General features: G+C 44.9%; 1 protein-coding gene across 1 annotated transcript in view; it reads left to right on the plus strand.

Moving 5' to 3' along the window:
- HOMER2 (homer scaffold protein 2) overlaps window positions 1-25,327 on the plus strand; it is a 406,520-nt gene that overhangs the window by 328,404 nt on the left and 52,789 nt on the right. The window contains exon 8 of the mRNA XM_077263649.1: window positions 8,494-8,574. Within this exon, the coding sequence (XP_077119764.1) occupies window positions 8,494-8,574 (81 nt within the window). The remainder of the gene's footprint in view (window positions 1-8,493; window positions 8,575-25,327) is intronic.

A 25,327-nucleotide genomic window follows, 5' to 3' on the forward strand; every position in this document is an offset into this window, starting at 1 on the left:
CACAAATAATCAAAAACCTTTCCTCCTCATTCAGTCCGCAGCCAAAAGCAGGCAGCAATCAGGCATCAGACTGCACGTGCAAACTCATTGTGTGCATGTTCACACTGACACTCAGAGCGGTACTGTGCTCCTCTAGTTTCGGGTCAAAAGTGCACAAATGCAAAGTTATTTTAGACAGCACTTACTCTTATCAAAGGACCTCTGTTAATTAAGACAAGACAATGGCTTTAATATGCAAATAGGAGGGTGTAACGGTGCACCAAGGCATAGACCATGCCAGGGTGCACAGAAGCGCCCCCATTTGTATCTAAACACATATAATATTAAGCGAAGTTAAAACTGTATATATCTGGATATCTGTACTATGTCCCCTATATAAATGTGTATGCAAAATAACTGGCATTTTGGGGGAGAAAGATTCTTTATATATATATCATCGTTCTCAACAATACATTGTCCTGTGTACACATGTGCTGCTGTGAAGTGGTGAAAAAAAAATACAAAGTTTGGTTAAAAAAAAAAAAAAAAAAGAAAAATGGCGCCATTTTCCGAGTCCTGTAGCATCTCCATTTTTTGTGATCTGGGGCTAGATGAGGGCTTATTTTTTTAGGGGCGCCAAAACCGATGTTTTTATCTATACCATTTTGGTGTAGATATGATCTTTTGATCGCCCGTTATTGCATTTTATTGCAGGCGATGATGTAGCAGAAATGCTTACTTGCTATGAGCGCCATCCACCAGGCGGCGCTCATAGCAATCCAGCTATATCAACCATAGAGTTCTGCTGGAAACCTCTGGTTATCATGCCAACCCATCTGTGACCCGCGATCACGCCCCTAAAAATAAAGGATTATCCCTCACTGTGCTCCCTGCACAAAAAGTACCCCGCACTGTCTCACTTATGGTTCACAGTCTTTACACTATTCTTTTATAAAATATTCCCACCACACTGTCCTAGTGAAATATGATTAAATGAATAAACCTAGAAGCGTGCAAATGATACACATGTTATGTTAAATAAAGAATATTTTAAGGGAATTACCCACATCGTAATACATGTAAAGTGGGTACGGAAATTATTCAGACCCCTTTAAATTTTTCACTCTTTCTTTCATTGCAGCCATTTGGTAAATTCAAAAAAGTTCATTTTTTTTTCTCATTAATGTACACTCTGCACCCCTTCTTGACTGAAAAAAACCAGAAATGTAGTAATTTTTGCAAATTTATTAAAAAGAAAAACTGAAAAATTACATGGTCATAAGTATTCAGACCCTTTGCTCAGTATTGAGTACAATGCGTACAGGGATTGGGATGAGAAGGCAATGGCTGCTAGGATGGGGATGAGAGGGCCATGCATACCAGGATGGGGATGAGGAGGCCATGCATACCAGGATGGGGATGAGGAGGCCATGCATACCAGGATGGGGATGAGGGGGCCATGTGTACAAGGATTGGGATGAGGAGGCAATGGCTGCTAGGATGGGGATGAGGAGGCCATGCATACCAGGATGGGGATGAGGGGGCCATGTGTACAAGGATTGGGATGAGAAGGCAATGGCTGCTAGGATGGGGATGAGAGGGCCATACATACCATAATGGGGATGAGGGGGCCATGCGTACAAGGATGGGGATGAGGGGGCTATGTACACCAGGATAGGGATGAGGGGCAATGGCTGCTAGGATGGGGATGAGAGGGCCATGCATACCAGGATGGGGATGAGGGGGCAATGGCTGCTAGGATGGGGATGAGGAGGTCATGCATACCAGGATAGGGATGAGAGGGCCATGCACACCAGGATGGGGATTAGGGGGCCATGCATACCAGGATAGGGATGAGGAGGCCATGCATACCAGGATGGGGATGAGGGGGCCATGTGTACAAGGATTGGGATGAGGAGGCAATGGCTGCTAGGATGGGGATGAGGAGGCCATGCATACCAGGATGGGGATGAGGGGGCCATGTGTACAAGGATTGGGATGAGAAGGCAATGGCTGCTAGGATGGGGATGAGAGGGCCATGCATACCATAATGGGGATGAGGGGGCCATGCGTACAAGGATGGGGATGAGGGGGCTATGTACACCAGGATAGGGATGAGGGGCAATGGCTGCTAGGATGGGGATGAGAGGGCCATGCATACCAGGATGGGGATGAGGGGGCAATGGCTGCTAGGATGGGGATGAGGAGGTCATGCATACCAGGATAGGGATGAGAGGGCCATGCACACCAGGATGGGGATTAGGGGGCCATGCATACCAGGATAGGGATGAGGAGTCATGCATACCAGGATAGGGATGAGGAGCCATGAATACCAGGATAGGGATGAGGAGCCATGCATACAAGGATAGGGATGAGGGGGCCATGCATACAAGGATAGGAATGAGAGGGCCATGCATACCAGGCTTATACTCGAGTCAATAAGTTTTCCCAGTTTTTTTGTGGTAAAATTAGATTCCTCAGCTTATATTCGGGTCGGTTTATACTCAAGTATATACGGTAATCCGATCCGTAAACATCAACATTGCATTACAATGCAATAACAGGTGATCAAAGCATCATATCTACACCAAAATTGTATAGATAAAAACGTCTGCTTGGGGCACAAAAAATAAGTTCTCACCCAGCCCAAGATCCCGAGAAATGGAGGCGCTATACGTCTCGGAAAAAGGCGTAATGTTTCTCCACTTAAATATAAAAGAACCTATACATGTTTGGTATCTACGAACTTGTAGTGACCTGGAGATCCATAGTAGCAGGTCAGTTTTAGTATTCAGTGAACAAGGTTAAATGAAAAAAAATTGTGGAATTTCACTTTTTTTTTTTTTTTTTGCAGTTTCACCGCACTTGTACTTTTAAAAGACACCATTGATTTTTACCATATAGTGACCTGAAAAACAGGAACAAAATTCAACTCGTCCTGTAAAAAACAAGCCCTCACATGGCCATGTTGACAGAAAAGTAAAAAAGTTATGGCTCTGGGAAGAAGGAGAGCAAAAAACAGGAACGTAAAAATGGAGAATGGCCAGGGGGTGAGGGGATTAAACGTTACTTAATTGCAGATTACCACTAGATCTGCAGGTAAATAGCGTTTTTGTAGGAGAATGGTTCCTTTTACGGCAGTATGTTATACTCTACTGTAAAAACGAGCACCTATACAGGCCATATGTCGAGATTTTGAAACCTCATCTTGCTCAGTACATTCATTTAATACTGATACTTGAATTGATTGTCTTTTCTTTGGATTGTGCTTATTGGGAGGCAGAGCTTGTTTTCTCCATTGATGTTCTTGACAGTAGAAGCTGTAAGGATTCAATATGCACCTAGCACTTAGTGTATCCGATGCTGCTCAATGGAAAAGCTGTAATAATACATTTTGCTAAGGAATGCTGCGGTTTAGTTGCCTGCTGATCATATAACTATAGCTCCATAATGGTAAAGTAACACTGTAATCCTATTAGTACGAACACATCTATTGAATGTTGAGTATGCCTCTTTGACAGATTACGCAGTGGAGAAGCCGTGGCTAGGAATTTTATTGTTACAATACATTTAATTGAAGCCTGACAAGTTTTCTATTACTTCCAGTGCATTTCAATGAACTGACATTCCATATGTACAGTACAATTATCTGTTATCTTAAAATATTGCCCTCCCTAATTTCTGGTAGATCTGCAGAATTGATATAGCTTTGAATTTTCAATTTATTAAACACATCTTAAAGGGGTTTGTGTGGATAAAACCTTATCCAAAGCCCACTCGAGTACAGTGCTATCAGTTCAAAGAGGTTGTCCACTTTTTGATTGACCTTTCCTTTGGATATCCATATATGATAGGTCATCAATGTCTAAATAGCAGGGGTCCGAAACCTAGAACCCCCACCAATCAGCTTTTATCGGTGCCAGCGGCGCAGGCCAGACATACTCGCGGAGCTGGTCATCTTCCAGTAGTGGCTGTGGCTTGGTACTCCACATCCACCTCCTATTCAAATCCGTAGGAGGCGGATGTGCAGCACCCTGTGGCGACCACTATCAGAAGACGGCCAGATCCACATGTGAGTACTTCTGGCCAGTGGCTGTCGACACCTGCTGACGCCGATAACAGCTGTTTGGCGGGGGTGCCAGGTGTCGGACCTCTCTGATCAGACATTGATGATCTATTCTAAGGATATGTCATCAGTGAAAAAGTAAAAGGCGTAGGTTTGAAGGACATCCAGAGAAGACACAACCTGTCTTCTCTACCTTACTGTGTATACTGTCAGATCAGTGATCTGTGTATGAGGACAGCTAGGAACACATAAGATTGTGTTCCCTGCTAACCTGATGTACTGTAGTAAAATAAATAATGAAAAAAATTATATTGCTTAAAGGTAAATATATTAAAATAAATAACATGTGAAAAAAAAATAATAATAATGAAGTGTGCACTCTTATGAACCCCAAACACCAGTATAAGAATTGCTTGACGCAAACCAATCACACAGAATGAATAATAGTGGCCAAACATTTTGAGATAAATACATATTTTAGTTTTCAGAAAGTTAGCTTCCTCACTGTTTTTAGATCTGTTAGTCCAATTTCTCTATGGTTATTGGAGTACAGTTGTAAGTATTTCATAAGCTTTTATTGTCAAATACATGAAGTTTATTCAAAGCTTCAGTTTTTACAGTGTTGACTCTTATTTTTCAAGACTTCTGTAGTTTGCCCTGCCGTACTGGTTATCAGCTTCTGGGCCAAATCATAACTGATGAGAGCCCACTCTTACGTAAACAATGCTTGGAGTTTATCACAATTTCTGTGATTTCTTTGTTCACCTGCTTTTTGAGGATTGGCTACAGGTTCTCAAGCACAGGGGAGTTCTCTGGCCAAGGACCTAAAATGTAAATGTTTTCTTCAACAAGCCAATTAGTTATCACTTTTGCCTTGCGACATATTGTGACCCATCATGCTGGAAAAAGAGATGTTCACCATCAAATTGCTGTTAGATCGTTGGGAGCAGTCGCTATTTGATAATGTTTATACTGATTCTTTAATCATAGCAGTGTTCTTACAATAAACTGTAGGTGAGCCCACTACCTTGAAGGAAAATCAGCCCCACACATGAATGGTCTTGGGATACTTTAGTATTGGCATGGGTCAAGGTAGCGCTCCCCTTTTCTTTTCAGGACAATCATTCTTCCAGATGTTTCAAGCAGTCTTAAGGAGGCCTCATCAGAGCGAATAACTTTACTCCAGTGCTCTGCAGTCCATTGCCTATACTGCCTGTAAAATGTGTGTCCTTAAAGAGTAACCGTCGTTATAATTATTTCATAAATTAATAGTACATATGAAGGAAGCAACATTGTAATATTTTATCACCTAAATCTGCTTTTTTTCCCTTTATGAATGATCATTCTCAAATTTTGCAAATTATGGGTAAAATTTGCATTCAGTGAAGACAGATTTTTACATTACTGAGATAGATGGCAATTGCTGCTGCGAAGACGCTCTGTAGATGGGAGGGGGAAGAAACTAGAGGAGCTAAAGGCACAGCTCCTCTTTTCTACATAAAGTTAAAATCTGTCTTCACTGAATACAGATTTTACCCATGAATTGCAAATTTTGAGAGTGAATGGATAGTCCTAGCGGAGAAAGAAACGGAGACAAGATGTATCACAAAGTAGTTTTTTTTGCCGCTATAAGATGCGGCCACTGCCTTTCAGTACTTATCCACAGCATTCTATAATGCACCGCACATGGAGTACTGTGTCCAGTTTTGGGCACCGGTGCTCAGGAAGGATATAATGGAACTAGAGAGAGTACAAAGGAGGGCAACAAAGTTAATAAAGGGGATGGGAGAACTACAATACCCAGATAGATTAGCGAAATTAGCATTATTTAGTCTAGAAAAAAGACGACTGAGGGGCGATCTAATAACCATGTATAAGTATATAAGGGGACAATACAAATCTCTCGCTGAGGATCTGTTTATACCAAGGAAGGTGACGGGCACAAGGGGGCATTCTTTGCGTCTTGAGGAGAGAAGGTTTTTCCACCAACATAGAAGAGGATTCTTTACTGTTAGGGCAGTGAGAATCTGGAATTGCTTGCCTGAGGAGGTGGTGATGGCGAACTCAGTCGAGGGGTTCAAGAGAGGCCTGGATGTCTTCCTGGAGCAGAACAATATTGTATCATACAATTATTAGGTTCTGTAGAAGGATGTAGATCTGGGGATTTATTATGATGGAATATAGGAATATAGGCTGAACTGGATGGACAAATGTCTTTTTTCGGCCTTACTAACTATGTTACTATGTTAGTATGATAAGCCCCCGGTCCGACCTGCAAGTGAAGAAAAATGAGTTATATTATACTCACCCGGGGGGCGGTCCTGTGTGGTCCAGTCTGATGGGTGTCGCAGGTCCGGGGACGGCGCCTCCCATCTTCTTACGCCGCCACCCTCCTACTTCATCGCTCACCGGCATCAGCGCTCCTGCGCAAGCGTACTTCTCTGCCCTGTTGAGGGCAGACAAAAGTACTGCAGTGCACAGGCAGCAGGTAAGGTCAGAGAGGCCCGGCGCCTGCGCACTTCAATACTTTACTCTGCCCTCAACAGGGCAGATAAGTACACGAGCACCGATGCTGGGGAGCGATGAAGAAGCAGGAGGGTGGTGTCACAAGAAGATGGGAGGTGCTGAACCCGGACCTGCGACACCCATCGGACTGGACCACACAGGACCTCCCCCCGGATGAGTAAAATATAACTTATTTTTCTTCACTTGCAGGTCAGACCAGGGGCTTATCTACAGCATTATAGAATGCTGTAGATAAGCCCTGAAAGGCAGTGGCGGCATCTTATAGCGGCAAAATCTGCTGACAGGTTCCCTTTAAATCAAACATCTTGCTCTTTTAATTTAATCATGGAATATCAGCTGTCTTGTACAAAGAGCTGACACCCATATGCAATCACCGTGGCGCGCAGAGTGAGGCCGTGCGATCGTTCTGCCGTACATATACTGCTGATTGCAGGAACACAGCTCCCGCAGAGCAGTATATGTACGGCACATGTCGGGAAGGGGGTTAAAGAATAACCTTTGTTTTAATTTTTATTTCATGAATCAATAGTGAACTTGAAAATAAGAAACTTTGTGATATGTTATCAGAGAAATCTGCTTCTTTTTCCACCAGGACTGATCAATCATTTTCACAATTCTCAGTTTTTGAGTAAATCTATGTTCGGTGAATATTGATTGTTGTATTACTGAAACAGGATAGCAAGTACTACTGATGAGATTCTATACAGAAGTAAAAGAGGCGTGAGTAGCTGGAGACAAATCTCCTCCCTCCTACAATCTTTTCAGTAACAATTGCCATCTTCTATTTCAGTAATGTAACAATCTGTCTTCACTGAATACAGATTTTACCCAAACGCCGAGAATTTTGAAAATTAATGATCAGCCCCAGTGGAGAAAGAACCATGTTCCTCTGATAAGACTTACTACAAATGTGCTTATTTTCACGTGTACTACTGATTTTTTTAAAATAAAAACTAAAATGATGGTTAATCTTTAAGTGTATTTTCATGGCAAGGAATTTTCATTTCATTTTTTGGAAATTCATCTGATTGCTCTTCATAACATTTTAGCGTTATTGCAAATTGCCACTCTGAAAACTGAAGCAGCAAAGTTTATGAAACCAAAAAATTTCTGTCAGCCTCAAATTTTTTTGCCACAATTGTCATTTTATACATGGAATATGTTCAGAAGTTACAGGCTGACATGGGCAAACTGAGCATTTGAGGACCCACTTGGCAGATAAGTTTGAATGAAGGTAAATGTAAAGTTATGTACAGCGGCACTAATATGTGGGCATCATATGTTCTAGGGGGGTAAAACTGGGGCAGTCAGTTGTAGAGAAGGATCTGGGTGTACTTGTAGATCACAGACTAAATAACAGTGTGTGATATCAATCAGCAGCTTCTAAGACCAGCAGGATATTGTTACTCCAAATTAAAAAAAAAAAACAAATGTTCCCAGTTCACAAAACTTTACCTGATTTATCCTGGTTCGGATTTTGCACTGTCAATAATGAAAAGCTCTTACCTCTTGGAATCCAGTCTTGAGAAAGTTGTAGAGCTTTATTTTTTTTTTCTATTTGAAAACAAAATCTGACACACTTTTGACATGTAGAATTTGTATTTCTTTAAGTAAAGCAATCCCATAGGAAATGGTGAGAGAGAGAATGAGAGGGAGAATGGGAATTTAAACTCTTGATCCTTAATTCTCAGTAGAGTGTAGCTGCCTCCATAGGTGTCTGACAACAGTTTTCTCCCTGTTGAAGAGTTGAAGACACATGAATGCTCAGCTGTATTCTGTGTGTAGGTTTGGGAGCACTTGTATTTAAATCCCATTATTGCCACAGTCCTAAAAATATCACTCTGGGAAGCAATTATTGTTACTTTGTAATCCAATCAAACTTAATTTACCTAGAACTAATGTCTTCATTTGTGTCATTGAAGGAACTTGAAGACCTCAGGAAACAAAGTGAAGTGATTCCCCAGCTGATGATAGAATGTGAAGCTGTATCTGAAAAGCTCCAGGTACGTGGCATGACATCACTTCCAGAAGTTTGGTTTAAGGGTTTCCATATCTATATTGGTATATTCCACAGAAAAATGTGGTAGAAAAGGTAATCTATACCCACCAAATATTAGGTAGAACTCAAGGGGAATGTTTCAAAAAAGTTTTTTGGGGAAAATACAGTTACATCTTAGACATGTAACTAAGGCAAGTCAGATTTCCCCAAGAAGGTTTGTTGAATGTAATGTCTAAAATCAGTTTGAATAGAGAATTTCTTTTTTTTTAATCCTCCATAGGTAACCTTTTTTATGAGCAAATGACATTTTAATGTTTATTTCCCACCATCGTTAATATCCCTTTATACTTATTCACTAATGACCTTGCTCAATAACTTAACAGCTGAATGAAAAGGTGCCTTTCAATTAGTACATTAATAAGCTTTTGGGATCTAATTTTCGTGTAATAATGCAGCTCATTTAGGGTTTATACATTTTGTCATTACGGATATTACTTTGCATGTAATGGCAGAATTTCACACCTTTTGGCCATCTTAGGATCATTTGCCCAATGTTAATTCATAACCTTGAGATGTTCTTGTTATTTTTTTTTTCCGCTGAATCAGCACGTGTTAGATGAAGATCCCCTTTCCAGAGGAACTAATTTTTAAGTTTGCAATTCATGGAGGTAAAATGAGCAGAATAGCTGGCTGTGAATCTGCCATAGGCGGCAGGCATAGGGAAAATGGAAGGTCATGTCTTAATAAGACGCTTACATTCATGATGGTTTTCCCGTGAGTAGAACTCTAGAGCCCTAGACACTACTATAATAGGCTAGTAGGTTGCTGTACAGAAATAATTATATTTTGCTAGAGGTAAGGTGACATCTTTTAAAACATGAAAGGTCTTTTTGAAAGAGTGTAAATCTTGTGTCTATCCGCCCTGTTTGTGATGTGTAAAGTTCTTCTCTCCATTAGTGGCTATGGAGTACATTAACCTTGGTGTATTAGTAAAACAATTTAGCCTGTAATATAGCATTCACTGACTTCTGACTTCAGTTGATCATATTTTTCCATCTTGAAGACAATTATGTACAGTAAACTACATTTGTACAGCAATAGTTATGTCGGGGTCGTAACGACAATATACCCTCATTCACCAGTCATTCCAAATTAAACTATAAGCATGTGGTACCGGGTAAGAATGAGTCAGACAGGTAGCTGGTTCAATCTCAGTGCATGCTCATGTGTCTATATGTGTCAGCCACAGTCATAGCAACTGAACTTTATTTTCCAAATACACGGTACTAAAAAGGAATGCAATAGGCGGGGTTTAAGCAGTATACGTCTAGAGCTCAGTCCTTCTGATTCGTCGGACGTCTCCTGGTGGATTCCTCCTCTTCTTTCTATTTCCAAGTTTCATTTCAGAAGAAATGAAACTTTAACCTTTCAGATTCTAAACTGAAGTGAAGAATGAACACTGGCAGCCATCTTTAATACAGTTACATTTGCATTAGCAAGGGAAAACTTATTGTTTCACAGTATAAGATATATAAAAGTACAAAAGGTATATAAGAAAATATATTTTCACCTTGACAGTTACACAGCAATTGTTGGATTATCAGAGAAATAGAGAAAATATAAATTACTATAATGAATATTTCTAAGTCTAATATAGAAATTTTAACACACTACACTACACACTGTGCACGCGGGGTACACACACTTTCCATTGGAGGGAGTAGATGTTTGTCACATCTATGACTTTATACCTGTTTAGAATTCGCACTACAGTCATGTAATCTCTAGAAGCTTAGCAGTTTTAATAAATTGTACTGAGAAGTATAATTGGTTTCTCGTGTTTTAAAGCACCTGGCACCAGGCCTAAAGTGGCTAGTTTTGGTCATATTTTATACCTTCTTTAAAAAAAAGTCTGCTATATGGTTCCAGAGATATGGACCTTTTTACTTAGTGCACAGAACAGCCTAATTTTTATGGTCTTTACCAATGGGGCATAGCACGTGTGCTACGTAGAAAAGTCCATATCTGTAGAACCATATAGCAAATAAAAAAAAAAAAAAGGAATACCTGGAGCAGCACCAATAAAATAAGATACAAAACTGGCCACATATAATAGATGAGTATATGTATAGTAGTACTAGACATGGAATGTGCTGAAGAGATAAGATTGGCCTTAAAAGTTATATTGGAAAGAAGAAACATCCAGCACCAGTAATCTAATAAAATTCCAATAGGTTTTATTGAATTTCCGTTGAAGATTACAACGACGTATGTGTATAGTAACATGTTTCGGATTAATTGTGATCCTCAATCATAAGGTCTAGCAGCAGCAATTCAGTAAAGTCCCAATAGGCTTTACTAAATATCCACAGAAGACGACAGTCACGAGTTCAGTAACTGAAGTGTTTCGGATCAGTTGTGATCGTAAATGATCCGAAACACGTCCGTTACTCTACCTGTGTCTGTCGTCATCTGTGGATATTCAGTAAAGCCTATTGGGACTTTATTGGATCTCTGGTGCTGGATGTTTCCTCTTTCCTGCTGTTGCACATTGACTGTGATCCTTGTGTAGGAAGATGGATCGGGCTAGTGGTCAAGAAGTTGGAGGTGGCCCTAGGTCCAGTATCTCACTGGGGGCCATGTTGAAAAATTTGCCAAAGTTTACAGGAAATAACACCATGTTGTGGAGCTGGACTGAACGCATAAGGGAAATAATGAGAATGCACCCCATGACTCCTGCCTTGGAAGCTGAGATGGCTATCATGGCATTAGATGGAGGAGCCAGACACTCAGTTATGTTACGGACCCCCAGGGTGCGGGACACCTTTAAAAAGGTGCTGCAAATTTTGGAAAAGGCCCATGGAGATCCCACAAACTTAGGGGAACTGAGGACACGTCTCTTTAGTTGCATGCAGAGGGAGGGGGAGACTGTGACTCAGTATTTGAACGCACTGCAGTAGTTACCTACTGCGATTGTTAGGAAAGATGGCATTGGTATAGGCCCTACCGACATGACGCTGTGAGAACTTTTTGTCAGACTTGCGAGGCGCGCTGACGAAACAGGCCCTGCAGGAGCATGTGTGGGTAAAACCTCGTATGACTTTTTCTGAGATAGGAAGTGAAGCACGCACGCGTGAACAAGAGCAGGGTGTGACAGTCCCAGTGGGGAAGGTCCAGAGCGGGGAGGTGTCCGTGAATGCAATCACTGAACCCCCAATGGGTGGAAGAATTGAGGAGAGAACTTCTGAATATTAAAGGAGAACTCGCTGATCTTAAAAAGAAGTCGGCAGCTGCCGCAAATCCACCAGAGGACAGGGAAGGCCCGGAGTTTTGCAGTCATACTAGAAGGCTTTGTTGACAGAGATCCCTCACTTGCTTTAATTGTGGCGAGAATGGAAATATAGTGCGGGAGTGTACACGTCGGGAAAGAATTCCACCCCGTCATCCGTTAAACTAGAAGGCTCCGAGCTGGGGGGACGCATCCCGGAACTAGAACAGACGCGAAGGAGTAGTGGAAGTCCCACAAATCTAGTGTCTACGTGCCCTCTGGTTTGGGCTGAATTTGATGGTCGTGCAGTGTGTTACCTGGTGGACACTGGCTCACAGGTGACAACGATGCCAGAAACTTGCTTCCTGTGACATTTTCTTGAAGCGAGGCGGCCTGAGTTGGGCCCAGTTGATGGCTGCCAACCAACTGCCCATTCCGGTTGCAGGGGTGGTGTGGATGCAGATGCATTTGTGGAAAGGATCTGGGATGAAAGGGTGTAGTGCTAACCCAGGGAGAAGTGAGTAGCAGACACACAGTCATCCTGGGAATGAACATCTTAAAAGAATTTGGGATTCTCCTCATCGATTAACCATCTAACGAGACTCTGAAGCAGTAGAGCCCACATACCCCACAGAGAAGAGTATTCCAACAGTTAGTTCCTGTAGCTCAAGCTCAAGAGTCTTGCCGTGATGGAGGAGTGTTGGGAAAAATGATCGTTCCCGCCTCTTCCAAACTCATTCCATCACCCGGACAAACAGTACTCACTTTGCCCGTCCGAGCTCACATCCCATTGGAAGGAGTTGAGTTTCAAATTGAGCCTTCTTTTTCAGAACAACTTCCCCCGTGATTCTTGGTGGCACGTACGTTAGCCATTGTGCGTGATAGAACTGTTCCTGTACGCTGTGTCAATTTAGAGGACCAGGGCATCACACTTATCCCCAAAAGCGAAGTAGCCTGGATTGTGGGCATGCCTGAAGAGCTAATACCACCACAGGCTGTGCAGCTGAAGGTACAGCAGGGAGACCCCTGGACTGTGTTGGTGAACTCCTCTTCGATGCCGGAGCCCCAGCATATTCAGGATGGACGACTTATTCTGGAACAAATGCGGGCCGAGTTGACCGAACTCGCTCAGGCAGAGGTGCAGCAGGGGGAAGCTCTATTAGGATGATGTAGGGATGTATTTTCTCATCATGAAGATGATTTCGGCTGCACCACGGCCATCACATACGAGATACCTACTGAAAATACCGCTCCCATAAGAGAGCACTATCGGCAAATCCCGCTGCAGCTGTACCAAGAGGTGAAGAGTATGTTAGGTCAGATGTTGCAGAAAGGTGTCATCAGAGAGAGTCAGAGTCCGTGGGCTGCTCCAATAGTTCTAGTGCTTTAGAAAGACAAGACTCTGCATTTTTGTGTGGATTATCGGAAAATCAATGCCTGTACCGTGAGAGATTCATACTCCTTACCCAGGATTGAGGAATCCCTGTCCATGCTAGTAAAAGCCAAATTTTTTTCTACACTGGACATCACCAGCGGCTATTGGTAAGTGCCAATGTCAGAACAGGATCGAGCAAAGACTGCCTTTATTCTACCCATGGGCCTGTTTGAATTCAACCGAATGCCTTTTGGCTTGGCCAACGCTCCCAGAACTTTTCAACGTCTCATGGAAAAGTGTCTGGGTGATTTGAACTGTGAAGCCACACTTATCTATTTGGACGACATCATAGTCTATGCTGTTTCATTTGAGGAACATATGCAATGACTGGAACAGGTGTTGTCACCTGCAGAAGCACGGACTTAAGGTGAAACCTCAAAAATGTTATTTGTTTTGAACTCAGATTGAGTACTTGGGCCATGTTGTTTCCGCTGAATGGGTGAAACCATCCACGGAGAAAATCGCTGTGATACAGGATTAGCCCACTCCAGAGATGGTGAAAGATGTTCGAGCATTCCTGGGACTGGCCGGATACTACCACCGTTTTGTGAAGAATTTTGCCCGCCAAGCAAGATGGCTACTGGAGCTACTTAACCCCTTCCCGACCTGTGACGCCACGTAGGCATCATGAAAGTCAGTGCCAATCCGACCTGTGACGTTTATGTGGCGTGATGGCAGGATCGCGTTCCTGCAGATCGGGTGAAAGGGTTAACTCCAATTTCAGCTGACCTGCAGGGACAGGGGGAGTGGTACTTGAGCACGAGGGGTGGCTTGGCCCCCCAGTGGCTACGATCGCTCTGATTGGCTGTTGAAAGTGACGTTTCACTTTCACTTTCAATCAGAGCAATCGTAATATTTCACCAATGAAAATTGGTGAAATATTACAATCCAGCCATGGCCGATGCTGCAATATCATCGGCCATGGCTGGAGACCGCGATCTGCCACCGCCACCAATCTCCTCCCCTCCGTCCTCCGTCCCGTCTTCTGCTGTCCTCCATTCCCCTTCGTCCTCCTGTGTGCTCCCCCGTGCTCTGATCCCACCCCCGTGCTCCTATCCCACCCTCGCATACTTACCGACCTCCGGTGTCCCTCCCGGTGTCCGTCCGTCTTCTCCATGGGTGCCGCCATCTTCCAAAATGGCATTGCAAATGCACCCGCCGAATCTGCCGGCCTGCAGATTCGTTCCAGATACATTTTGATCGCTGTGATAGGTTCTATCACAGTGATCAAAATAAAAAAAATAGTAAATAACCCCCCCTTTATCACCCCCATAGGTAGGGACAATAATAAAATAAAGAAAATATATTTATTTTAATTTTTCCACTAGGGTTAGGGTTAGAACTAGGGTTAGAATTAGGGTTAGGGTTAGAATTAGGGTTAGGGTTAGAATTAGGGTTAGGGTTAGAATTAGGGTTAGGGTTAGAATTAGGGTTAGGGTTACAATTAGGGTTAGGGTTAGCATTAGGCTATGTGCACATGGTTTGGATTGGCCGCTGCGGATTCGTGGCAGTTTTCCATCACATTTACATTACCATGTAAACCTATGGAAAACCAAATCCGCTGTGACTATGGTGCGGAAAATACAGTGCGGAAACGCTGCGTTGTATTTTCCGCAGCATGTCAATTCTTTGTGTGGAATCCGCAGCATTTTACACCTGTTCCTCAATAGGAATCCGCAGGTGAAATCCGCACAAAAAACACTGGAAATCTGCAGTAAATCCGCAAGTAAAACGCAGTGCGTTTTACCTGTGGATTTTTCAAAAATGGTGCGGAAAAATCCGGACACAAATCCGCAACGTGGGCACATAGTCTTAGGGTTAGGGCTGGAACTAGGGTTAGGGTTGGAATTAGGGTTAAGATTAGGGTTAGGGGTGTGTTGAGGTTAGGCTTGTGGTTAGGGTTATGGTTGGGATTAGGGTTGGTTGTGTGTTGGGTTAGGGTTGTGGTTAGGGTTGGGATTAGGGTTAGAGGTGTGTTGGGGTTAGGGTTGTGGTTAGGGGTGTGTTGGGGTTAGGGTTGTGATTATGGCTATGGTTAAGTTGGGATTAGGGTTAGGGGTGTGTTGGGGTTAGTGTTAGAGTTAGAATTGAGGGGTTACCCAGTTTAGGCACATTAGGGGGTCTCCAATCATGACATGGCGCCACCATTGATTCCAGCCAATCTTGCATTCAAAAAGTCAAATGCTGCTCCTTCCCTTCCGAGCCCCGATGTGCGCCCAAACAGTGGTTTACCCAAACATATGGGGTATCGGCGTACTCAGGAAAAATTGTACAACAATTTTGGGGGTCTAATTTCTCCTGTTACCCTTGGGAAAATAAAAATATGGGGGCTAAAAAATTATTTTTGTGGGAAAAAAATTATTTTCTTATGTTCACGGCTCTGCATTATAAACTTCTGTGAAGCACTTTGGGGTTCAAAGTGCTCACCACACATCTAGATAAGTTCCTTGGGGGCTCTAGTTTCCAAAATGTGGTCACTTGTGGGGGGTTTCTACTGTTTAGGCACATCAGGGGCTCTGCAAACGTAAAATGACGCCCGCAGACCATTCCATCAAAGTCTGCATTCCAAAACATCACTTCTTCCCTTCCGAGCTCTGCCATGCGCCCAAAAAGTGGTTTACCCCCACATATGGGGTATCAGTGTACTCAGGATAAACTGGACAACAACTTTTTGGGTCCAATTTCTCCTGTTACCCTTGTGAAAATAAAAAATTGCGGGCTAAACATTAATTTTTGAGGAAAGAAAATTATTTTTTATTTTCATGTCTCTGCGTTATAAACCTCTGTGAAGCACTTGGGGGTTCAAAGTTCTCACCACACATCTAGATGAGTTCCTTGGGGGGTGTAGTTTCTAAAATGGTGTCACTTGTGGGGGAGTGCAAATGTTTAAGCATACAGGGGCTCTCCAAACGCGACATAGTGTCCGCTAAAGATTGGAGCCAATTTTTCATTCAAAAAGTCAAATGGCTCTCCTTCCCTTCCGAGCCCTGTCGTGCACCCAAACAGTGATTCCTCCCACATATGGGGTATCCGCGTACTCAGGACAAATTGTACAACAACGTTTGAGGTCGATTTCTCCTTCTACCCTTGGGAAAATTAAAAAATTGTTGCTAAAAGATCATTTTTGTGACTAAAAAGTTAAATGTTCATTTTTTCCTTCCATGTTGCTTCTGCTGCTGTGAAGCACCTGAAGGGTTAATAAACTTCTTGAATGTGGTTTTGAGCACTTTGAGGGGTGCAGTTTTTAGAATGGTGTCACTTATGGGTACTTTAAGCCATATAGACCCCTCAAACTGACTTCAAATGTGAGGTGGTCCCTAAAAAAATGGTTTTGTAAATTTTGTTGTAAAAATGAGAAATCGCTGGTCAAATTTTAACCCTTATAACTTCTTAGCAAAAACAAATTTGTTTCCAAAATTGTGCTGATGTAAAGTAGACATGTGGGTAATGTTATTTATTAACTATTTTGTGTCACATAACTCTCTGGTTTAACAGAATAAAAATTCAAAATTTGAAAATTGCAAAATTTTCTAAATTTTTGCCAAATTTCCGTGTTTTTAACAAATAAACACAAAAATTATTGACCTAAATTTACCACTAACATGAAGCTCAATATGTCACGAAAAAACATTCTCAGAATCGCTAGGATCCATTGAAGCGTTCTTGAGTTATTACCTCATAAAGGGACACTGGTCAGAATTGCAAAAAATGGCCAGGTCAATTAAGGTCAAAATAGGCTGGGTCATGAAGGGGTTAAAGGAGTGCCTTCGAGCGCAAAGAACTGGAACATTCGATGGAAGGAACACAAGGAGGAAGCTTTTCAAGATCTAAAGAAGGCATTGACGGAAGCTCCTGTGTTGGCCTATGTGAACTTTTCTCAACCGTTTTTTCTCCACACCAACGGAGTTTGCTTGGACTTGGGGCTGTGTTGTCACAGATACAGGATAGAAGAGAGAAGGTGATCGCTTACACAAGTCGGTCCCTTCGCGATTGCAAACGTAACCCAGACAATTACAGTTCTTTTAAGTTGGAGCTGCTGGCGTTGGTGTTGGCTATGATGGAGAGGTTCACAGAATATTTGTCCGGTTCTGAAGTACTAGTACGCACTGACAAAATTCCATTGGCTCATATTGAAAATGTGAGTCTGGGAGCTCTGGAACAGCGATGGGTGGCCAGAATGGTAAAGTTTCGGTACAAAATTGCTTACAAAAGGGGAGTGGAGAACACTCATGCTGATGCCCTGTCCAGGTTAAAACACACTAAACCTGAGCAAAATAGAGATGAAGAGCTGGAAGATGAGGAGATTCCCAGGTTCCTAGATGCCGCCAGGACGATGGTGGCGTCGCAGCACCAGGTGCAAACCCTGACCCTGGGGGTGTCTTGGGCCGATCCCAGGATGAGTGGGTCCGGTTACAGCAAAAAGATGGTGAGCTTGCTCTGCTGAGAGGTTGTGTAACATTAAAGATACTTCCCAGTTTGGCAGAGAGAAATACTCTATCCCCGGAGAGTCTGCGGATTCTTCGACAGTGGGAATGACTACAGATGAGGAATGGATTGCTGTATCGGAAAGTGCAACCTCAGATGGAGCTAGGTGCCACCTGGCAAGTCATAATTCCAGAAACACTGTTGTCCAAGATAACCACCGAAGCACATGAAAAAGGAGCGCCTTTTGGTCAGGAAAAGACTTTTCAGTGGCTACAGCAGTTCATTTATCATCCTCAGCTGAAGGCGGTAGTGGAAGAGACTTGTAGAGCATGCCGGACATATGAATTGGCTAAACTGTTGGAGCAGAGAGCCCCCATGCAGTCCGTTGTGACATCTGCCCCCCAGTAGCTGTTAATGATAGACTATCTGAGCATCGGGCTGGCCCACCAGGGGTATGAACATTGATTAGTGATGGTAGATCACTTTGCCGTTGTGACTCCAACCCGAGATCTAACTGCACACACAATCTGCAAAAGTTTCACTCAACTTTACAGCTGTCCGAAATGGATCCATTCTGACCAAGGAGCCTGTTTCTTGGGAAAAGTGATGGAAGAGTTACATCGTATGTACCGGATTGACAAATCTCGCACCACACCGTTTCACCCTCAGGGAAATGGCACTTGTGAGCAGTTCAACCGGAAATTTAATTCAAATGTTGAGAACTTTGGAGGAAGATCGGAAACCCTGGTGGCCCGAGTATGTATCAGAGTTGGTGTGGATATACAACAATCGAGTACACCGAACCACGGGTTATACCCCCTATTCCCTCTTATTCAGCTGTGCTGAAAAGGAATCACTGAGTTAGAGTTGGATCCAGAAGAGGAGTTGGAGCATGCTGAGAGAACTCCACCGTGGGCAACAGATCTTCAGGTCGGAGACAGTGTCTTAGTGCGAGAAAGACGTCGTCGAGACAACCTTGAAAATCGGTGGGAAAAGGACCCGTACCGGGTAAAGCGACGAGTCAGCTCTGAGGGGCCTGTGTATGAGATTCAACCTGTAGGAGAAAGGAGCTCTCCTACTCGGATAGTTCACAGAAATATGCTTCGGCCTTGCCTATCGAAAGATCCTGTACAAGTAGGATAGGTACCAGAGGCTCTCGAGCCAGTTCCCATGGTGGTAGACGAAGAAGAGGATGAGGATAGTGAAGAACAAAGACCCAGGGTTCCCGAAGAATCTGATAGAGAGTACAGACACACCATTGCTCCCTCCTATACAACCTGATTCTGCCACTCAAAGGGACTCCACAACTCCTTCCAACTTACGACGCTCTGAACGAACAACAGCTGGCAAACCCCCCCCAATCGTTACAATCAAGAACACTTCATTTGGCAGCAAAACTTACGAAAGAAAGGAAGACTGACATGCGTTTCACAAGAATCCTGGCCCGTGGAACGGCGAGCTAAAGAAATGAGGGGAAGGTAGGAAGGTGGACCGGGCTAGTGGTCTCTCCTGCGTGTCCGGGCCGGAACTGTCGGGGCTGTCACCATTGTTGCTGGTGAAGAACTTTCTGACTGGAGCAGGCCTTTGCACCTGACTGTTGGGGGCGGGCCTGACATTAGAGACTGAGCATGCGGGAATGGGGCTTTTGGCGGGTACCCAGCGTGTTAGACAGGAGAAGGTTGACTCCCTCTCCGCTGATCAATGCCAACCTGCAGGCCCGCATTACACCCTTCCATTCCCCGCTCATACACACTGTGTTTCTCAAGAGACCATTTCCCCGCAACCCTTTGACCTCAACAGTACTATCCGGTCTGAACCATTGACAACTGCCGACATGCAACACAGTACCAATCCTTCTGTGCACGCTGACTGTAGGTAGAGAGACTGCGGCCTCCATTCTGGGACTTTGTATACCACTTGCGGTGCTTCAGACCTCCCTTTGTTCAGCACCTCGTTCCAGGACCACGAGACCACTTGTAGGAAGGCCAGGATACTTCGCCGCCATGCAGAGACAGTGCTTCACTTACCTCCAGGACTGTCTTAGAGACATCTCGCGTCACCTACGGCGCCATCGTGGGATTTTCCAGCCTCCACTGTCCAGGAACCAGTGACTGATAAGATAACTCGTTATTTGACCCTCTGTTATTACTTGATTACAGTTAACAACAATTTGTGTTTCTATATACTCTCACCTCCTTACTCCCTGTGTGGATTATTTACTGCTGTGATAACTTTCTATAAAAAGCCTGTTAACTCTTGCTCTGTCTCCTGCTCGTCACTGCATCCCACATACCTGCTAGTACCTTACACTTGCACCTGGATTTTTTGGTTAGCTAAAAGTTCTATGACGGGCAGCACGGTGGCTCAGTTGTTAGCACTGCAGCCTTGCAGCGCTGGAGTCCTGGATTCAAATCCCACCAAGGACAACATCTGCAAGGAATTTGTATGTTCACCCTGTGCTTGTGTGGGTTTCCTCCGGGTACTCCGGTTTCCTCCCACATTACAAAGACATACTGATAGGGAATTTAGATTGTGAGCCCCATCTGGGACCGCGATGATAATGTGTCCAAAACTGTAAAGCGCTGCGGAATATGTTAGCGCTATATAAAAATAAAGATTATTATTAAGGATTTAACAAGATATATTCTGCTTAAAAGAGGACCTTTTACTAAAACGTTCAAGTTTCAAGTTTAACTGGATGAGTTACGGCAGGGGTGTCAAACTGCATTCCTCGAGGGCCGCAACCAGGTCATGTTTTCAGGATTTCCTTGTATTGCACAGGTGATAATTTAACCACCTGCACAGATAATGATTCCTGCACATTGTGCAATGCTAAGGAAATCTTGAAAACACGCATGGTTTGAGGCCCTCGAGGAATGCAGTTTGACACCCCTGAGTTACGGTAACTTTTGCAAAATCCAGTTGGGTGTTAGAAGTACAGTGAAAATACTCACCTTTACTTCTTGTCTCCAGTTCGACTTGTAGAATTTGGTCAAAGATCTTCTAAGAATCATTACAAATATGTAATAACTCTACCAAATACAGCATGATTAGGTTTATTTCTTAATTTTAAGGTTTTAATTTATTTTTGGATTAGCTTTTCTACGGCTTAGGGTGACAAGGAGGACATATTCTGTATACAGTTTACAGGTAATATGCCATCCGATCATTTGATCTTGGAAAGCAGATATCTGCATAAACAAGCATGCAGGGGAACACGTGGTTAGCTTATTTCCTGCTGCTGACACATTAAATATTCGAATGTTTTGTGAAAATTAGTGTTGAGCGATACTTTCCGATATCGGAAAGTATCGGTATCGGAAAGTATCGGCCGATACCGTCACAGTATCGGAATCCAATCCGATACCGATACCCGATCCCAATGCAAGTCAATGGGACGAAAATATCGGAATTAAAATAAACCCTTTATACACTTGTAGGTTCATTCTACATGAAGGAAAACAACTAAGAATATTGTAGGATGTATTGGGGGACGTGGCGGAGATATTAAAGGGACAGAGGTTTAGCCCAATGTAATAGAATAGCAGGATTTTTTATTTTTTTTTATGAAGTTCGGCGTTAGAAAGAATTTGACTATGTTTTTTTTTTTTTTTTTATGTCAGATATTGATGTTTCACTACTTCCACGCCCTTCACCTTCTTTTTTACTTCTCCCACGCTTTCTTCTTAATTATCCTCATCATCAGCTTCTTTGACATCAACTTCTTCACCTTATTCATCTTCTTCTTCATCTTCTACCTATTATTTTTTGGGTTACATTGTTCATATTCTTTTTATTTTACTATTATCTTCATCATATTCAACTTCTTCATCATATTCTTATTTGTGACAGGCATTCCCGTAGTTGTTATCTATAAAAGTTTGAAGATTACACCTTCCGTTCTGCCTGTCACAAAACAGTTACATTTGTCCGCGTTCAGTTTGGCCTGCAGCATCAGGCTTTATCCAGGGGCACCACGAGGAGGAACGGACTCACCCCCATACACTGCTTAGTCTTCTTCTGCTTATAATTTAGATAATATTTTTTGCTCTGATATTTAGTGTTATGCTTAATGTTCTTCTGCTCTTTGTTCTGCAGCCTCTTGTTCTTCTGCTTCTCGGTCTTCCAGGTCGTCGTCGTCTCCAGGGTCGTCGTCTCCGGGGTCGTCGTCATCGGGGTGGTCTTCAGGGTCGTCGTCTCCGGGGTCGTCGTCATCGGGGTGGTCTTCGGGGTCATCGTCTCCAGGGTCGTCGTCATCACGGTGGTTGTCGTCTCTGGTGTCGTCGTCATCTTAGGGGTGGTCTTCTGGGTCATTGTGTTTAGTCTCTTGAACTTGGAAATGTAGCAGAAGGTACAAGAAGGCTGAGAAAATGCCGAGAACCAGCTGATGGAACTGGAACTCGGATGGCTACCCGAAGGTCCAAGAGCCAATGGAACTACCGAGGACCAGCTGACGTTACTGGAACCCGGTTACTAAGCAGGAGGTACCTGTGCTGAAAGCACTACCAAGGACCACCTGACGTTGGTGGAACTCGGATACCCAGAGGGAGGCACCTAAGCCAAAGGCTCTGCCCGGAATCAGCTGACGGTACTGGAACCAGGATGGGGAGCAGAAGGTACAAGAGCAAAAGACACTGCCGAGAACCAGCTGACGGTGCTGGAACCCGGATGGGTAGCCGAAGGTCCAAGAGCCAATGGAACTACCGAGGACCAGCTGACGTTACTGGAACCCGGTTACTAAGCAGGAGGTACCCGTGCCTGAAAGCACTACCAAGGACCACCTGACGTTGGTGGAACTCGGATACCAAAGGGAGGCACCTAAGCCAAAGGCTCTGCCCGGAACCAGCTGACGGTACTGGAACCAGGATGGGGAGCAGAAGGTACAAGAGCAAGTGTCTGCGTGGCTTTTGCAGGACACGATGCCGGCTGCACAGCAGGGGAACAGCTGGCGGTGCTGGACCCCACTGACACATTGGCGAGGTGTTTTTCTCTGTGCAGCTAGCACATCTGGGCCCCAACTGGCGGTTTGTTAGAGCCCAGGGTCAGCAGGAGGAGGAGCAGGAGGAGGAGGAGCAGGGGGAGGGGAGTGTAGGCCGAAGCCTGCACTGGCGGCAGCTTTGGGTCTGTTGTGTCTGCGTGGCTTTTGCAGGACACGTTGCCGGCTACACAGCAGGGGAACAGCTGGCGGTGCTGGACCCCACTGACACATTGGCGAGGTGTTTGGCTCTGTGCAGCCAGCACTTCCGGACAGCAACTAGCGTTGTTGGAGCCCGGGCTCTGCAGGTGGAGCAGAGTGTAGGCCGAAGCCTAATTGAACCGATTTCAAAAGTCACCTTTAACCCCCCCTCAGGGGTTACAAAGTAGAAGAGCCACAGCTTATGCAGCAGCAGTGCTGCGCAAGTCAAAGGTTGCTCTTGTAATTTTTCTCCTTGCACACGCTGAATGGAACACGTATAACATTCAGCCCTTTATACAGTCAAACTGTGTAATGGAGGCGCGAGTTCCCTTTGTAATGAGACGCAGCACAGGTGTCAAGAATCCCACCTTGGTGCTGGGTGCAGCCTCCCGAGCGTTGTTATTTGCTGTACAGGAGTCTGCGCTGTCGTGTTATCCCCTGGCCTAGCGCCGTTAGCGCTGCCCATCTTCTGGCATCATGTAATGTCGGCCGGTGCGGTTCGCGATGACCATGAATCCCAGCCCCGCAGTGTCTTAACATTGTTAAAACACTGCGGGGCTGGGATTCAGGGCCTGGCGCAGCACATATGTTGGCCTCTCACACTCGGGTCCTTACACCCGCTTCAGACTGTGCGGCGTCATCTGATCCCTTATCGCATGCCACGGCCATGAAGCCGCACAGTCCGAAGAAGGCGGAAGGAGAGGAGGGACAGGCGAACTGATGCACTGATCCTGCCCATGAATCACACCCTCGCAGTCCCAATAAATAAGACACCGAGGGGCGTTGTGTGGGTCAGGGCGGCCGCAGAGGCGCAGCCAGCCAAACAATGATGCCAGAAGACGGGCAGCGCTACCAAGGGGGTTGCAGCGTGTCATTACAAAGGAAAGTCACACCACCGGGACGGTTAAATGGTCACACAGAGGACACATTTCAGACGTGTTTTCAGTTCCACATGTGCGAGGAGAATACGTTTCTGAGCCACCTTGCACACATGCAGCATTACCGCTGTACAAGGTGGCTGGATAACGTAAAAACGCCTGGGGGAGGGGGGACAGGTTCCCTTCAATTTCAGTTCTTGTGTCTGCGTGGCTTTTGCAGGACACGTTGCCGGCTGCACAGCAGGGGAACAGCTGGCGGTGCTGGACCCCACTGACACATTGGCTGGTGTTTTTCTCTGTGCAGCTAGCACATCTGGGCCCCAACTGGCGGTGTGTTAGAGCCCAGGGTCAGCAGGAGGAGGAGCAGGAGGAGGAGGAGCAGGGGGAGGGGAGTGTAGGCCGAAGCCTGCACTGGCGGCAGCTTTGGGTCTGTTGTGTCTGCGTGGCTTTTGCAGGACACGTTGCCGGCTACACAGCAGGGGAACAGCTGGCGGTGCTGGACCCCACTGACACATTGGCGAGGTGTTTGGCTCTGTGCAGCCAGCACTTCCGGACAGCAACTAGCGTTGTTGGAGCCCGGGCTCTGCAGGTGGAGCAGAGTGTAGGCCGAAGCCTAATTGAACCGATTTCAAAAGTCACCTTTAACCCCCCCTCAGGGGTTACAAAGTAGAAGAGCCACAGCTTATGCAGCAGCAGTGCTGCGCAAGTCAAAGGTTGCTCTTGTAATTTTTCTCCTTGCACACGCTGAATGGAACACGTATAACATTCAGCCCTTTATACAGTCAAACTGTGTAATGGAGGCGCGAGTTCCCTTTGTAATGAGACGCAGCACAGGTGTCAAGAATCCCACCTTGGTGCTGGGTGCAGCCTCCCGAGCGTTGTTATTTGCTGTACAGGAGTCTGCGCTGTCGTGTTATCCCCTGGCCTAGCGCCGTTAGCGCTGCCCATCTTCTGGCATCATGTAATGTCGGCCGGTGCGGTTCGCGATGACCATGAATCCCAGCCCCGCAGTGTCTTAACATTGTTAAAACACTGCGGGGCTGGGATTCAGGGCCTGGCGCAGCACATATGTTGGCCTCTCACACTCGGGTCCTTACACCCGCTTCAGACTGTGCGGCGTCATCTGATCCCTTATCGCATGCCACGGCCATGAAGCCGCACAGTCCGAAGAAGGCGGAAGGAGAGGAGGGACAGGCGAACTGATGCACTGATCCTGCCCATGAATCACACCCTCGCAGTCCCAATAAATAAGACACCGAGGGGCGTTGTGTGGGTCAGGGCGGCCGCAGAGGCGCAGCCAGCCAAACAATGATGCCAGAAGACGGGCAGCGCTACCAAGGGGGTTGCAGCGTGTCATTACAAAGGAAAGTCACACCACCGGGACGGTTAAATGGTCACACAGAGGACACATTTCAGACGTGTTTTCAGTTCCACATGTGCGAGGAGAATACGTTTCTGAGCCACCTTGCACACATGCAGCATTACCGCTGTACAAGGTGGCTGGATAACGTAAAAACGCCTGGGGGAGGGGGGACAGGTTCCCTTCAATTTCAGTTCTTGTGTCTGCGTGGCTTT

The sequence above is a fragment of the Ranitomeya variabilis genome, chromosome 5, assembly GCF_051348905.1.
Source record: "Ranitomeya variabilis isolate aRanVar5 chromosome 5, aRanVar5.hap1, whole genome shotgun sequence".
Lineage (NCBI taxonomy): Eukaryota > Metazoa > Chordata > Amphibia > Anura > Dendrobatidae > Ranitomeya > Ranitomeya variabilis.